Raw genomic sequence first — 17,764 nt, forward strand, 5'->3', positions numbered from 1 at the left:
GACTGGATGGGAGGGCAGAGGTGACCTCAACAGAGATTTCAAGGTTAATTCTCTCTTGTATGACAGACTTTCATTTGGCAATATCCTGACTAAGCTGAAAGATAATGACCTACAAATCACAGGAAGAAAAGGGGTCATTTCCTTGTAAAACAACAGTAACTTGAAAATAATTGGCCACAGGGCAATAGAGCGTTCTGCCAGGCTGACTTCAGAGCTGAGAGACACAACTGTAGAGTTCACAATGGTATCAATAACAATAATCACAATGTATATGATGCTTTTAACTTTCATAAGCACTTTCCCATTTTTTTTTCATTTTGTCATTACACAATTTCCCAGAAAACTGCTGTGGGGTTCATTTAAAACTCTGAAAAAGTGTGATTTTTCACGGGAAACAAGTCTAGCTAAACATGCTACACCTTGCTTTAGAAATACAGATATGCTTCTGAAAAAGTTATTTGTAAATATAGTTGTGTAAGTCATATAGTATTTTAATGCACTAGGGGAATTTGAAAACATAACTCTTCCATAGCATTTTGTAATGTAAATTCTCATTAATCTGTTGTTACAACTTTGGAGTTTAAAATATCAGGTTTTCGTCAAGTTGGGCCACACGGATTAGATTCTAGGATCAGTATCCACTCCCCAGAATCCCACAGGGGTAGAGTCTAATTCAGTCTGGGGGAGAGATTGCGGCCTGTGGTGTCAGCATGGAAAATAAGCTGCTTTGTGTTTTAGCCATGGAGCTCTTGGGGGCTGCCTTTCCCAATAAAACAAGGAAACATGGGAAGGGACAGAGAATTTCAAATGTAACAGCTGAATTATTTCTAAATGAATGTCTCCAGGTCCTCTGCGAGCCACTGATGTATTATTAACGTGCTGTTATAAATAACTTGCCATCAATAACTAATCTATAACAGAATAGTTGATGGCTGGGGTGTGAGGTTAACACTACATAATTTGGAGCAGATCTGTTAGCACTCTTACGTAAATAAGTACCATCCCCTGGGACTAGAATCTGAAATAAATTACACTAAATTGAATTTTTAATAAAAGTAATAAACCCTCCTGCTTTTTATTCTCTATCCACAAACTCTAGTAGAAGACAGCTCTTTGGAGCCAATCACGAGATTGTAAAACTGCCTTGAACTTCAACTTTCTCCCTCTGAAATTAAGTTAGCAGTGTCTACTTATTAAATCTACAATGACAATGTGAAAATTTTATAATTAGTTTGCATGGAGGGGGTGGTGAACAAGCAAATATATATACAACCATATATATGGTTGAATTACTGAGAATAAAGGGAAAAGTTCTTTTTTTGGAGTGGGGGAGGGGAGGAAGGGTGATTCAAGCTAGAACTGCAAAAATCCTCACTGCAAAGACTGGAAACCCTCAAAAACAAGTTTTATATTGGCCTGATTAAAGTAAACCTGGCCTCTCATCTTTACTGGTTAAATCTTAGCAATACAGGCTTACTTAATATGAGTAGCTTAGATTTTCTTTAAAGGGCTCTAAAGTTAAGTCTTAAGAAATAGTTTCTCACAAATGCTCAAGTTTGAGCTTCTGTGAAACAGAGCTAAAATAAATATATATATAAACATACAGTGTATGTACATACAAAGGCTACAGGTAGATATGTAGGCACTGGTGGCAAATATGCTAGTAATTATGCTATATGCATCCTTCATGTGTGCATGTGTGCATGTGTCTGTGCATACATGTGTCCATTCTATGTGTTCAGATCATTCAAAAACTCAAAAGAAATAGAATGAAAATACTGTTCTTATTTGCTGAAATGTTCTTGAAATCTTACATGGATTCATGGCTTATAATTTTTTAAATATAAATTTAGGGCTAATCATGGGAACAGAATAAGCAGCTGTAAACAACATCACAGTTAGGATTTCACTAAAACATGGACAGAGCCCCAAATATCCTAACTACTGCAGAATACAGGAATTACAAAGCCAAATACTGTGATTAAAAATACTCCGAATAAGCAATCTTTTTGGAAAGAGGTGGGTAGATGGAACTAATGAAGTGTTTCCGTTAGTTCACATCAGCACCTTGGACAGTTCCAAGGAGTCTTTCTCCCTCAGAAAGGAGCAAATATCAATATTTGTCTAGTTTTCTAAGTGTTCATTCATTCCAGTGTGTGTCGATCTGATGATCAAGTAATAAATGCAGAGGTATTAATGTGTAATAAAACCTTATTCTTCCTCTCCCCATCACCCATTCTTTCACCACCCTTTTCCCCAGCACCCTCCAGTCAGACTGCAGGAGTCTGCCTTATGACCACCTGGTGTGGATGTTTTCACTCCTACTTCTTATTGGTTGGGAAGGAGCATTTGCCACAGGCACTGTTTAATTTTGTTTCCATCCCCTGCATCTCACAGGAAAGAAATGGTCAATAGTTCAGATAAAAGAATCATCCTGGTCAGCTCCAAAATATGGCTACTTGCATGGTAATCACAGCAAGTCTCTCAAATCAGTGATTTTTTTATTCCTAAGAGGAAGGGATTTTTCCTAAGGATTATGGTTCTACCACCCAAGGAGCAGCCCTACTCTTCAAAAGTGGCTGCAAAGGCTGGCAAACCAAGAGGTCTGCTTTGGCTCAGAAACTCAGTTTGGCTCCTGCCACCCCTGGCACCCTCACTGCATGTCTCAGAGGCATGTGATCCACACACAATCAGGCCAGTCTGCTTCTACTTAGGAGGGATCACAACCAGAGGTGGCCCCCGCTTGGGCCTCCACATGAGGACCTGGGCATCATTGGCATTGGGTTTCACTAGTGCGTTAGGGGGGATGGGTTCCATCCGGCTCAGGATCCGGGGCTGCTCCTGCTGAGTCCTGCCCACCAGCCGGGCCCGCTGCCCCAAGAGCTGAAGAGGGTCCACCTCAATGTCCACCCTCATCCTCCACTTGATGGTCTGCAGAATGATCTTCTCCTTTGTGGTAGTGTTCATGGCCACCAGCCAGGTCGTGAAACTTTGGTCTCTCTTGATTCTTGTGAGCAGCGGCACATTGCTGTCGCTCACAGGCACTGCCCATGTCACACTGGGGTAGAAGTTGTCATTCATGCTGACGGAGAACCTGGAGATCTTGTTGGTGGGGCCAACCAGGGTCACAGTTTCTGTGGTGTTCCCGTACCAAGGGTAGCTCACCCCATCTGAGTCACTGATGGCTTTTACTCTCCCTTCCCTCAAGTCAGGCAGTTCCCAGCTTGACCTGGCAAAGCAGAAGACATGCACAAGAAAAGAAGAGGCTGAATGAATTTTTCAAAAGCTGGAGAGGTGCTCACTGCTTACTAACATAGTCAACTTGGGCAAAATGAGAAGTTCACAGGGGAATTCAGGTCAAAAAGTTCTATGCTGTGCTGTTTCAGGATTAAACGAGAACAAACCAAAATAAAAATAACAAAGCCATGCCAAAACAAGTTAAACACAACCATGGCTGACCCAGTTGAGAACAGGAAGCTCAAAGAGGCAGTTGTGAGACCACAAAGAGACATCAACTAGTTAAATGATAGTAGTCAGCAATTTAGAGGAATCCCATTACAAGAACCACTTTCTTGGAAATATGAGTGTAAGATTTGTTTTTTGGGAAGAAACAATGGTTGAAATTCGATGTACTTGGAAGGCAGTATCTGGTGGAAAGAAGGGCAAAAGGAGGCAAAATTAAAGGTTATATTAATTTCTTACGAAATCACAGTAATAGAATTTCTACTCAACAAAGAGGGTTGTTTAAATCCTAGGCATCAACCAATTCATCACTTAGGCACAGAAAATCATAACATGAGGAAATAATGGTCATCTTCTGGAAAACCACCTGAAAGTGAAAGTTGTTCTACAGGTTGGCATAAACTCTAATGCACTGCCCTCCCATTGCCTTCCAGTTCAGCCTAGAAGCCTCATAGTTTAGTTTGGCAAACTTGCCATTTAGCACCTACCTACTCCTGGCTGCCTCTGACCTTGTACAGAAGGAGGAACCAGTGTCTCTCCCCACTGCTGTAGACTGTTGCTAATAATAATTGCTGATACTTATTGAGTGTTACTCTATTCCGACCATTGTGCTAAGTACATCATCTCAGTTAATATTCAAAATACTCCACAAGATAAATAAATTTTTATTTCCATTTAACACATGACGGGAGGGAGGCTTAAAGATGTTAAGGTACATGAAAAAGGTCCTACAGAGGGCAAGAGGTGAAGCTGGGAGTTGCCTGACTTCAAAGTCCATGATTTTGACCACTAAATCATACTGCCTCCCAAAGTGCCCTTACACAGTGCTGGAGAGAGCAGAGCAGAGAGGACTCAGGCTGTCCAATGAGTTAGCAGCTCCAGGACCAGTCACGGAGAACTGGACTGGACCCCAATAAGGGCAGAAGTCTAGTCAGCAGAGTCTGATTATGCATTCTTCATATTTTCACTCTGGGGACCAGGGAAGGTGCTTGGTAATAATGCACTAGAATTTAATAATTAAAGAAATGTGACTGCTTTATTCATCAGCTAAGAAGTAGTCATCTTGTCTGATATAAAGTTCTTCCTCCTATGAAGTGACAGAAGATCCTGCAGGGTTTTATACAAGTGGTCTAAAAGGGAGTTGCATTGTCAAGCTGGTGCTGATTAACATCTCAGCATTCTTTACTGTCACATGGGGACACGGAGACACTAACTACTGCCTCCTACTGACCCCTCATAGTACCTCCTAGGCCAGTCAGCCCCAGCCTGAAGTGAAGGGAGGGCTTGGCTGCCTGGGGAGGAGGTAAGCCCACAGCTGCAAGAGCCTTTTCTCTTGTCATGCCCTTGGTAACTGCTGGGAATAATTGCAGTGTATCATGGTTGGCAAACACTAAGTAAGGAACTGACCTGATGCAGAAAGTCAGAGAGAGCTCATTTTGCTACATATGCTTTTGAAGCTGGGGGTAGGAGCGCCCAGGTAATTCTATGCCATTTCTTACTGTACAAAAGGGAGTACATGTTATTTGAGTGGGTCAGAAGTTGGGTAGAGATCCAATCTGCTCATTGGGTTCATGAAATAACCATACTGGAGTCGGTTTCATGCCCCCATGCAAAGGGCTAAGACAATTCTTCAGTCACAATACATCTATTTTCTGTGTTGCCTAAATCTTGTTTTTCATTTTGGTTGTAACCAGTCCCTGCTGGCCTTTGATTTCCTCCTTAGAATTGGAGGGCAAGCATTCCCAGCAGTGGCAGACTGTTCTTGCCCTCCCACCCTACACACTGGGTTTACTGTGGCATATTGCCTGGGGAATTTGGTTTTGAGTGGATGAACTTTTGATATTGTTACAACACAGTCCTTTTCAGGACTGGCTATCTTGCTAGTAGATTCAGTGACTTTATCTATAGAGTCTTTATAGTTCTCATATTTTTGCCTCCTGTCTTCCTGCCCAGAGCTGTGTGAACAGAGACTTGGGCCCAGGGTCTGCAAGTCAGTCTTGTAAGACAAATCATAAAACTTAGTTTGGTCCCAGGTTTTTTGGGGGGAAAACAAAACAAAACAAACAAACAGAGATAATACAATAAAGACACACTCTTGTGGCTCTCTCAGGAGGGAAGGAAAAGACCTTTTTCTTGGAGGAGTTTCTGGAACAGCGAAATATAAACAGACTTCTTAATCATCACATCAGAACAAACACATCTGGCCACATGTAGTCATTGGAGAATAGTGACATTGGAGGCTACACTTTAGTTTCAAACACACTGCTGTTACTTCTGCAACTGTGCTTTTGGGAATTCCTCAGGTCAGAGGCATGTTCTCCTCCATAGCCCTAGGGAATTAGGATTACATCATTAAGGGATGGTTTGATTTTGGAAACAGCCAAAATTCATTATGACTTAAGTCTAGTGAATAGGGAGCTGCTTTAGATTTGAAAAATACCAAATTTTTCCTTTATGAAAAATAGATACTAATGTACACCCCAAGGCAGTGACCTTCCCTTCTTCCCTCCCTTCCTTTCTCTCTCTCTTTTCTTCTTTTTTCCAAAAAGAGAGTTATGTCTATAAAATGCATGACTGGTTTATGTGGCTGATAAAATGTCTTTGGTCATGGTTTTTTGAGAAGTCTCTGAAAAGTTCCAAGAACAGTAGCACTATTTGAGTCACTCAATGACCATTTAAGGGGATTACTTTGAATGGAATGCCGGAGGCATTTCAAACTCCATATGGCTCAAACTGAACTCATCATTTCCACCATAAATCAAGCCGTCTTCCCCTGTCTGTGCTGCAGGGGGTGGCCCACTGCTCACCCAATCTTCCAGGTCAGAAGTAAGGGCCATCTTTGGCTCTTCCCACACCCTCCCCTAGGCTGCCACAGTGACTGTATCACTGCATCCTGTGAATTTTGTCCCATAGTGATGCTTGACTTTATCTCCTTTTCCCCATCCAACTCTTACTGCCTTCACTTAATCCAAGCCCTCAGCATCTCTTACCTGGTCTACTGTAATGGCGCATAACTTGTCTCTTTGCATCCAACTCTGGTCCCTCTCAAATCCATCTTTTAGGCTGCCCAAGTGTTCAAACATGCAAATCTGATCATGCTCTTTCTAAACATAAAATCCTTCCAAGGGTTTTCTATACGGACATCGCTGGCATCACCCACAGGGTAAAATTCAAGTTCCTTAACAGGACATACATGGCTCTCCATCATCTGGCCTCCCCATCCCCACACACCATGCGTCTCACTTCCACTGCTGTGCCCTGTGCCTATGCTGTTCCTCCTCCTATTCAATTTCCACTGTATCGAACTACTCATCCTCTGAGAATCACCACATGTATCACCTCCTCCATGAAGCCTTCTCTTCCGTGTACCCATAGATATATCTACATCTACAGGTGTCAGATTATATTATAAGGATTTATGTGTCTTTCCCATTAGATTATAGGTTTCTTGAGGCTTGGAATTAAGACTTAGTTTTGAATAATTAGTGTCTTGCACATTGCTGGCACATAAAACAATATTTATTAAAAGAATAAATACTTTATTTGAATTATTTTCATGACTATATTCCTGGAGCTTGGTAGAACTTGTATACAACAAAATGTTTTATTACAGTTTTATACTTTACATATTTACTCACCTTTAAAAAAATCTAACATCTACTATTCATTTAGAATCTATTTATTACAATAGTATCATGCCTTGCACTGAAAGTTGCTTATCCTTAAAAGGAGGAGGCACACTTAAATGAAGCTGAATGAATTAGTGAATATGAATGTATTTTAGTGACTACTCATGCCATCATATACCTACATATAAAAATGAGTGTCAGAGACGCCAAGTGATACAGCAATTTGGAGACATCGACAACCATGCAGGCTACAGCAGGGGAAAAGCTTTGTGAAGGAAATGGGATATGAACACTTTGGAATAGAGACAGGCATTCCAGGTGGGAGACTGCGTCATAGGCTAAAGTGTGATATCAAGCATGGATGTGGCGTGTCCAGGAAACAGAGAACACTGGGAAGAGTGAAGACACTGCTGGGGCGCAGGGTACTATCGGTTTGTGGAGCACCTTCAAAAATGGATTTAGGTACTTGGGCTGTATCCTAGAGGTGGTGAGACTTTTGCTCAGGAGAATTAACTGCAAGGAAGAGTAATGAAAAAAGTAGGATTAGAGGGCTAAAGGGAGGGAACGAGGATGTTTAGGAGCTTCTGCAACACTGCACATGATCTTTAATGATGGCTTCATCTAGACTGGTGGCTGAGAAAATGGACAGGTGTCACATATAAGAAATATTACAAAGGTAGATTCTCCAAGGTTTGGTAACCAATTGCCTGTTAGAGACAAAAGAAGACAAAGAAAAACAATCACTCAGAAGAGGCAAGTATGGCTGACTCTGTGTGTGTGTGTGTGTGTGTGTGTGTGTGTGTGTAAATCATTCACAGAAGTAACAAGGTTGTGGTCTCACTGTCCCTGACATTTTACACCCATCCCTGAACCGATCACAATGGTATTTCAAGGTGTAGTACCTGACTCCTGCATTAGAGCATGAGGATGGTGAGGAAAGGGTCGTATTTGTCTTTGTATCCTTTGTCTGGAGCATGGTGTCTGGCACATGATGTATACTTACTAATCTTGTTTCTCTTTATATCTCATTATTTCTTTTTCATTGTCCTTTGCTGGTTCTGCCTCATCTTTCAACCTTTTAACATTGGAGGGCCCCAGGGCTTAGGCTTTGGTCTTCTCTTTTCTATCTATTTGCATTTCCTTGGTGATCTCATCTGGTCTCATGATTTTAAGTACCATCTGCACTGTGACAACTTCCAAATTTGTATCTCTAGGCTGGATTGCTCCCTTGAGCTCCAAATCCATATATTCACCTGCCCACTTGCCAAAAACTTTGGAGTCACTCTTGGCCACTCTCTCACATTCCACATGCTACCTATCAGCAAATCCTGTGGATGCGATCAAAATATATCTAGAATTCAACTCCTTCCCACTACCCCCATCACCATGACACCGGTCCAAGCTAGAGTTGTCTCTCTTAGATTACTGCAGTGGCCTTCTAACTGGTCTCCTTGCTAATTACTCAACTTTGCTTCCCTGGTCTATTGTCAACATGGCAGCCACAGTGATCTTGTTAAATATTTGTAAAATCGTGTCACTTTCCTGCTCAAAACATTTCCATGCCTCCTAAAGCACTCAGGAACAGTTCAGCTACTTAAAATGGCTTATGTGGCCCTATATGATCCAGTTCCCTATTTCCTCTCTGATTGTATCTCCTTTTCTCTCCCTCTTGCGCATTCTGGCCTCTGTGCTGTTCACTGAACATGCCAAATAAACTCCCACCTGAGGGCCTTTGCACTTACTGTTCATTTCACCTGGAGCAATATTCCCTTGGATATCTGAAAGGCTCGCTCCCTTGCCTCCCTCATTCCTGGCTCCAATACCATGTTCTCACTGCAATCTTTCCTAACCACCATATTTAAAATTGCAACCTCCTGCCCCAGTGCTCCCCATCCCCCATCTCTGCTTTATTTTTTCTCCATAGTACCTTCTAATACACTATAACTCACTTATTTTGCTAACAGTCTGTCTCCCCTCATCCCACTCTCCAAATACTATCCCTAAGAAGGCAAGGATTTTATGTATTTTATTCACTGCTATATCTCCAGTACCTAGAACAGTGCTGGAAAAATAGAAGGAGTTCAAAATTATTTGTTGAATAAATATCAAATTGATCTGAAGTGAAAGATGAGTGGAGACCATGAATTTCAATTTGGACACTACTATCTTTGTGGAATTGACTAAATAGGCTGACACTGTGTCTGTGAGTTATTGCAAAGTTGGGTCCAGAGCTTAGAAGAAAGTCAGGGCTAGGGATGTAAATTTGGCAACCATCTGCATGGAGAGGATCAGGTGCTGGGTGAGCTCTTTGAGGATGACAGACCTGTCACATGGCCAGAGACAAAGAAAAGTATAAAAAGCAAAGGAATAGCCAGCAAAAAAGGAGAATTAATTTCCAAAGTCAAGAATTTCAGGGAGTCAGCAGTGTCAAAAGTCACAGAAATTGAAGAGAAAAAGCCATTCAACTTGTTAATTCTCAAGACAGCAGTAAAGATATGCTGGTGGAAGTCATTCTGCAAGGGAATTAACAAGCACAAGAAAAAAAGGAGAAGTGGGCAACAAAGGGGAGAAGAGAGATGAAGTAGAGAGCTGGTCCAGCATCATGGCTGAAAGCAGCATTCTGGAGCCAGACTGCTTAGGCCTGTAAACCTAGTGCTACAGTTGTGTGAACTTTCCATACCAGTTTCCCCATCTAAGAAATAAGGAATAAAGATGATACTTACTTGATGTACTTGGTGTGAGAATTAAATAAGATAATGAATGGGAAGTACTTAGCACAGCTAAATACTTTCATGTGTAAAACAGGAAGAAAAATAACTCCAAGTCTCCCTACATCTCAGAACTATTACAGAAATCAAATGAAGTGATGATGTAGGAGGAAATGCTTTGTAAACTACAACACATGATCTCTCTCTCTCTCTATATATATTTTTATATATTTATATATTTTATATATATTATATTAAAAATATATTATATATATTTTTTGATATGGAGTCTCGCTCTGTTTCCAGGCTGGAGTGCAGTGGCACGATCTTGGCTCACTGCAACCTCCGCCTCTTGGATTCAAGCGATTCTCCTGCCTCAGGCTCCCGAGTAGCTGGGACTACAGGCGTGTGCCACCACACCCAACTAATTTTTGTATTTTAGTAGAGACGGGGTTTCACCATGTTAGCCAGGATGGTCTCATCTCCTGACCTGGTGATCTGCCTGCCTCGGTCTCCCAAAGTGCTGGGATTACAGGCGTGAGCCACTGCGCCCAGACGTCAACATGAGTGATTATCTAATTCCCTTCCTTCTCCTACAATCCTTCTCCTCACTGTGATAAACAGTGTTTTTGCTTCAGACAATCAGCCATTGACCCAAAGCTCACAGCTAACGGACTTGCCAATGGGCCTAATAATGAAAATATCGATTATTGCAACTTTCATGCTTTCTGCATCCCATTTTTAGAAGAAAGAGGCAAATCTCAATCAAATATCATGTTAAGCATTTCATTCAAATAAGAAGTCCATGGGTTTAGGTCAAGACTCCACTCAGACCCAACAAATTCTCCCATTGCCTTTGAGGGGCAGAGCAACCTCTCTGAGAACCCCACTTTGCTCCCCCTGAAGCCCTGCAGTCACTGGGGAGTCTGGAGAGAAGCTGGCAGCAACATTCTTGAAGGCAGGGAGTGGGCAGTTGTACAGGGACTCTCTGATACTAATGTCCCCTGATGCGGTGTGGGATAGGAGTTAGGGGGAACCACACATGGAAGACTGATGGTTTCAAGTCTAGAGAGCTTCTAGGGAAGGCTTTGAAATCTGGGGCAGTACTACCCTTAGACCCAGGTGAGAGGAGCCCTGGCCTGGCCTTACATTTTTTTTTTTTCTTTAGAGATAAGGTCTCACTCTGTCACCCAGGCTAGAGCACAGTGGCACAATCATAGCTCACTGCAGCCTTGAACTCCTGGGCTCAAGCGATCCTCCCGCCTCAGCCTCTGGAGTAGCTGGGACTATAGGCATGCACCACCATGCCCAGCTAATTTTAAACCATTTTAAAAGAGATGGAGTTTTGCTATGTTACCCAGGCTGGTCTTGACTTCCTGGCCTCCAGTGATCCTCCCGCCTCCGCCCCCTGAGTTGCTGGGATTACAGGCATCAACCACTGTGTCTGGATGGCCTCACCCTTTGAAGGGACCCACTCTGGTATCTTCTGGCCATGCTCTTTCACACTGGGTAAGAAGTCTGTGGGGCTGAGAGGATGTGCCCCTCCTTCCAGAACACTCTCTGGGTACCTAGGATCTCAACATTTCCAGCCCACACGCCCCTAAACATGCCTCTAGAGTCTATTCAGGCCTTTTCCCTGTCCTGTCTTTCCAAGGGCAGTCCAGTCCACTGTGTATGCACTTTTGGGCCCAAGGGGTGGCCAGAGGGTGGCTGTTTGTTGGGGGTATGCATGGAGTTTGGGACCATGTGTTTGTTGGGTGCCCACATGCATGTGTGTGATGGAACATCTCTTTCAACAGGGTAGAGAGCCAGAGGTGGGAGGGGAAGTGGGTGGGGCTAGGGGTTGAAGGTCACTTGTTCCTATGCTGCTAGGTTCTGGCACAAAACTTTGAGGAGTCCAAGAATCCTAAATTTGAACATAGCCTTCAGGTTTTTATAAAAGGCATAGTTGTCTAGGTAGGAGGACAGAACTTACTTGATTCAGCCCTCTGTTAGTCTGACCTATAACTTATAAATATTGAGAAATATGGCACCCAGACCTTTGTATTCTTACTCTGAAGCCTCAAATGTTAGGGATGGGCAGAGCTGGAAGATCTAGATGCACAGTTCTGGAACCCAGGACAGTTCCAATCTGGAATATTTTCCTTTTGTTATGTGTGGTTTCACTGATGCTTGTTTAGCCATAACATGCACAAAGCACCCTTACAACCAGAATCACATGTACTTTGTACATCAATTGCATGAGGTGGGCATTATTCTATTTTCCACTATGCAGTAGGGAACCTGCTCAAGATCTTTCAGCTAGGGAGGGGTAGAACTGAGCTGTGATTCAGAATCAGGTCTGTGATTAGAATCAAGGTCTGATTCTAAACACACGCTTTCTCATGCTGCCTCCCTGGTACAAAATTAAGAGTCCAAAAGCTCTGAAAAACAATAAAAGTCATGGATGAGATTAGCTGATACACACTGCTATGACCATGCCAGTTGTTAAAATATTGAAACATTTTTGGAACAATTGCTAAACGACCCCTCTTGCTCCCCGTAATGCCTTCTCTTTGGCCACCCAGGTTCCTCCTCAGCTACCCACCACCACGTCTCCAAAAATTAATCAACTAAAGGGTTAACACAGGCACAGCTGGGGATCTCCAAGACAGGCTCTGGTTCTAAGGCTGAGTATATTAATAGTTCTGATAACATCACCTTGATCATAGCTCACACTTAACCTGAATGCCAGGCACTGTCCTGAGAGTTTGTGGTCTAACTACTATGTTCAGTCTGCTCTTTAAAGGAATCCTGACTACTGTGTTAACTTTACTGCACTTAGAGGGTGGGAAAAGAGGATTCTGCCTTTTCTCTTCATCTTCAGGGCTGGAACCTAAGGTGCTACTATGTGGGTATGTGGAAAGTTTAGTTAAAGAGAGCACCACACCCTGAGCACACTGAGGCTTCCAAAGCTCCATCTAATGTGACAGAGAGCAATGTGCTCCCGGTCATGTGAGTCTTATGTTCCGTGTCACTGCTCACTTTGCAGCAACTTTCTCCTCTCAACCCCTCCACAGGAGCAGCTGGAAATAATGGGACAGTGAAGAGAGAGGAGGCACAGAGCAGGTGGGGAATGGTGTAGGGCCAGGCCCCTGTTACCTGGGCAGCCACCTGGCCCCTGAGACCAATTTCCAGCCCTGGCTCTGGCAGAGGTCCTGATTCTCAGATGCTTTGCAACCATGATTACAGAGTTAAGTGTTAAAATTAGGATTTTCCTCATTCTGCACTGTTTATATCAGACTCCAAGCAGCCTGTAAATACTCCCCTCCCACTTTCCCCTCCGCCCGCTTCCTTTCTGACCACATCCTTTTCTTTTTGGCGCACGGGGAAGCATTTTTCCTATTGCAGAAAAGATCATTTTCAGTGTTTTCCAAGAGTCATCAGTGCGGAGAGAGGCTTCATGTTTGTTACTACCCTTGCGTTCGGTTTAGTGAGTTCTTCCAGCATTGGAGACATCTTCTCACTGTGTATTTCACCTTCACCATGTGGAGGTCAGGTCACCTTGTGCCCTCTAAGTTGCTCCAGCTGGGTTCTCGGAGTCCTTTGCTGACTTGTTTCTATTTGACAGCCCTGAGGTCTGGGGTCAGTGGCCAGTTTTCTAGGTCACATCTGAAAATGGTTGACTTCTGACTCCAATTCTGAGTTTCTTGGGGCAAAGTACCTTATCCCACACAGAGAAGCAGTGTTTGCTAACACCTGCAGAGCGCCGTGCGGCCCCAGGCTGTGTCCCTTACAAGGGTTATGTCCTCTGGCCACACAGCAAGCCCTTTTGGCTCCTTACCAGTCACTGGGCCTTGTGCTAGGCCCAGTGGTGTTTGTTCTCCATCCTGAAGGAGGTCACAGCCCACCCGAGGTGACAGGTCAGATACCCTCCCACAGGAGTAAGGCCCTGCTTATGCCAGGCTCTGGGGGTGCCAAGAGGAAGCAGAGGAAATGGCCTGGGGGTAGAGGTCAGCAGGCCTCTTAGGGGAAATGGGGCTGCAGTGGGACCCCAAAAGATGAGGGGAAATCGATGTGGGTGGCATTCCAGGTGGCGAGCATGGAGACCTGCCTGTCCCTCACCATGCCCCAATCCTTATCTGCTCTTGGACCAACATGTTTCTCCACTATGCCTCTGGAATATGGCCAGAATTCGTCTCTTCTAACCCCATGGCCACCAGCCTGCTCCAAGCCATTTCTCCTCTATCTGGGACCATGCAGGTCCTCTCCTCACTGGGGCGCTGCTTCCAAGCTTGTGCTGCCCCTACAAGCCACGAATGTGGTTTTTATAAGATGTACATCAGGCCATGTCTCATCTCTGGAAAATTCCACGATGGTTTTCTACTGCATTCAAATGTCCACGTTTCCTTATTTGCCCCACCAGTTCTCCATCCTCATTCATCCTCACTCCCTCCCTCCTGGCTCTCTAGATTCCAGCAACTTGAACTGTTCTCATTTTTCAACAAGATAAGCTTCCTCCCACTGGACTTGTTGGGCCTTTGGATTTGCTGTTCCCTTTGCCCAGGACCATTTTCTTTCAGTTCTTTACATTCTGGACTCCTTTTGTTTTTCTGAAAATAGAAAAAGAGTCTCACTACCTTTCCCAGGCTGGTCTTGAACTCCTAGGCTCAAATGATCTTCCTGCCTCAACCCCTACAAAGTGTTGGGATTATGGGCATGAGCCACCACCCTTGGCTCCCTTTCATCCTCAACTTGCAGCTTCAGGTCACCTTCTGAGAGTGGCTTCCAAATGCATACACATTTCAGTGTGCTGATTTGCTTGTGTCTATGCCAGTTTTCCACTAGACTGCATGCATCCTGAGGACAGGCTTTGTTGTATTTTCAGTACCTCCAGAAAAGCCCAGAACAGGTGCTTCCTTCAAGCAGCACAATGAATGGGGCAAGTGTTTCTGGAAGAGCAGGCAGGGCTGGCTGTGAGGTGAGTTCAAGGGAGCTGCAGAGGGAGTAAGATGGGGAAGGCTCTTCTGGAGTCTAGGGGAGAGTCCCACGTGACAACAGAAGGGATGAGTCCCATGTGACAGCAGAAGGGACTGAATACAGATACATTGGAACAAGTGTCCCTGGGGCTCCTGGCAAGGTGCTGAGTGCCTTTCCTCAGACAGCTTGCATTAAATATGAGCCCACCTAAGCTGGGAGAGGATATAGGGGCTGGGTGGTGGTGTTGAGGGGCATGAGGATGCAACACACATTCAATCCAGCCCATGGCAGTAGACTGTATCCTCTACTTCCAGCCCTTGAAGCTAGACAAATGGCAGGTAGAGGAGATGGGGAGTGGATGTGTTTTTTCCTTCCTATTTTGGAATTCTGCTATTATAGGCAGAACCTTAGTTAACCTGAGAAAAGACATTACTGGGTGGATACACCAAAATGTGAAAAGTGGTTATCTATAGTTGTGGGACTATACGAGTTTTCTCTTTATTTTTGTGTATATTCTCATTTAAAAAATTAATTTGTCTTTATTCTGTACTAAAAAGGAATGAGTTACCTCACAGAATTGCACAGAATGAATGTGAAGCATTTCGGGGAAAGAGAGAGAAGGAGGTAGGGGAAGAGTGTGGGGTGGGACTCCCAAGACCTGTATGCAAATCTGGATGTTACCACCTGCTGACCATGTGGCCTTGGACAAATCACTAAGCCGCTTTGGGCTTCCATTTCTTAAGTGAATGAGGATAATAACAAAACCTACTCTGTAGGTTTTCCTTTTTTTTTTTTTTTTTTTTTGAGATGGAGTTTTGCTCTTTCACCCAGGCTGGTGTGCGGTGGTACAATCTCGGCTCACTGCAACCTCTGCCTCTTGGGTTCAAGCACTTCTCCTGCCTCAGTCTCCCGAGTAGCTAGGACTACAGGTGTGTACCATCACGCCCAGTTGACTTCTGTATTTTTAGTAGAGATGGGTTTCACCATGTTGGCCAGGATGGTCTCAATCTCTTGACCTCATGATCTGCCTGCCTTGGCATCCCAAAGTGCTGGGATTACAGGTGTGAGCCACCATGCCCGGCCTTTTTTTTTTAAATGAGAACTCTATGAAAAATAATCTATATCATGCCTTCCTGGCACATAACAGGTCACAAATGAGAACTGTTATTATGGTATTGCTCATTCAAAAAGGACGTTGGCTGGCTGGGACCTGAGCTACTTCAAAGAGTAGGACGCATTTCCTCGCTTTATGCAAGTGAGAACTGAGTATTTCCCTTCCATCCTGACAAGGGAACAGGAGGGTAGATGGTCACACTTCATTTACATAATAAGGACATTGAAGTAGAGAAATGACTAATTCATGGCGTGCACCAAGAAAGATGCACATCCACAGATAGTATTCTTTTCACAAAGGGCACCTACTTTGTTCTTCACATTGCGTTAGGTTTTGTGGATAACAGAGGATGTAGAAACCACACACACACACACACACACATACACACATACTCTCTCTCTCTCCTTCTCTCTCTCTCTCTCTCTGTATATAATTTCATCTGGTGAGGGTCTCAAGTCTAAAAATATCTGCTCTGGAAGCTACCAGCCTAGATGCCCTTTCTGGGATGACTTTTGGGCTGCAATGTGAGCCCTTTCACCTTTAATTTCCTCATCTATAAAACGGAGTAGAATAAACAACCTCATGGATAAGGATATATCCAGCTCCTATAATCTCTGACCAAAGACCTCAGTCCTTGTGCTGATGGCGAATGGGATTTTCAGGGCCACAAGGGACGAGTTATGGTTTCAGAAGAGAGAAATGTGGTTATTCCCAAGGGATGAGTTGCTCCTCCCAGAATACAGGACACCACACAACTGGTTCTCCCTGGGCTGTAAGGCTCCCAGGGATTCAGAGTGGCTTCCCTGTACCCGAGTCCACATCTACTCTTCTATCAGGTTCCAGCTCCTCCTGATTGAGTTGTCGTGACAACACCTGCAGCTGGGGAAGGACTACAGCTCTTGAGCCCTGCTGGATGTCTGACTTGCTGCTTGTCAAGCTTGCCACCTGCGCATCAGGTGGTGGAAGTGGGGCACCACTCCTGCCTGCACATGGCCTGGATTCCAGCCCCACAGCCTGGCCTACCTTGGTGCCTGGACCTGGAGTCTGGAATCTTGTAGGTCCTGTGGCTATAAAAGGCCTTAACACTGTGAACACCTAATGCCTTTTAATTTTTTTCCCTTTGTGCCTGGGCATTGACAGAGAAGGTGTGGTGCACTTCTTTCTTTTTACCTTATTTGTCAAGTAAGATTCCTAGTATGGAATCTTCTGGTGGATCCCCGGAAGAGGAGCTCTTGGGGCCCTCCGCCATTTACCCTGTCTTGGTTAACTGACACAGTTTGGCAATGCATCCTCATCTCATGGACTGTTTTAGCACAGAACATGTGCAGTTTTAACTGTTACTTGTAAAGACAGGACTAGTTTTTTTGTGGCTGAATCTAATGGCAGCACATGCATCTGATGGAGATAATGAACACTGAGCACAGTTGGCTGGGGACCCTGGGCAGCTCAGGGGAAGGAGGGCCACGGTGCCATCCCTTCCCATCTGGACCTAAAGCTGATGTGTTAGCTTTGGAGACTGGGGTCAGAACTCAAGATCTCTTCAGATCTTTTGGCCCAGATAGCAGCACTTCCTGCAATTTATTCCCATCTGATTTGGGAATCATTAAGGAGAACAAATTTTCAAGGTCAAGGAGACACTGTTAAGGACACGGTTGTCAAATTTTCTCCAGGATGAGTCAGGAGTTACTAGATACTTATCAGCTGAAAGAATGAATGAACCAGGGCAGGTCTGCTGGGCACAGCGTGTTGAGCAGGAGTGCAGGGCACTACCAGCCCTTCTATCAGATAGCATTCTTGCCTTTCTCCTGCCTCCCTGGTTACTGAGGCCTCAGTGACCCCATGACAAGTGATCACGACCAGAAAGAACATAACCCATAGGGTCTGGGTACCTG

At 44.2% G+C, this 17,764-nt stretch overlaps 1 protein-coding gene across 1 annotated transcript in view; it reads right to left on the reverse strand.

The window, feature by feature from the left end:
• Nucleotides 1-278: 278 nt before the first annotated feature.
• FAM78B (family with sequence similarity 78 member B) overlaps nt 279-17,764 on the reverse strand; it is a 92,124-nt gene continuing 74,638 nt past the window's right edge. Inside the window, exon 2 of the mRNA XM_028849989.2 lies at nt 279-3,229. Coding sequence (XP_028705822.1) covers nt 2,707-3,229 — 523 coding nt within the window. The 3' untranslated portion in view covers nt 279-2,706. The remainder of the gene's footprint in view (nt 3,230-17,764) is intronic.

The sequence above is a fragment of the Macaca mulatta genome, chromosome 1 (genome assembly GCF_049350105.2).
Source record: "Macaca mulatta isolate MMU2019108-1 chromosome 1, T2T-MMU8v2.0, whole genome shotgun sequence".
In the NCBI taxonomy this organism is placed as follows: Eukaryota; Metazoa; Chordata; class Mammalia; order Primates; family Cercopithecidae; genus Macaca; species Macaca mulatta.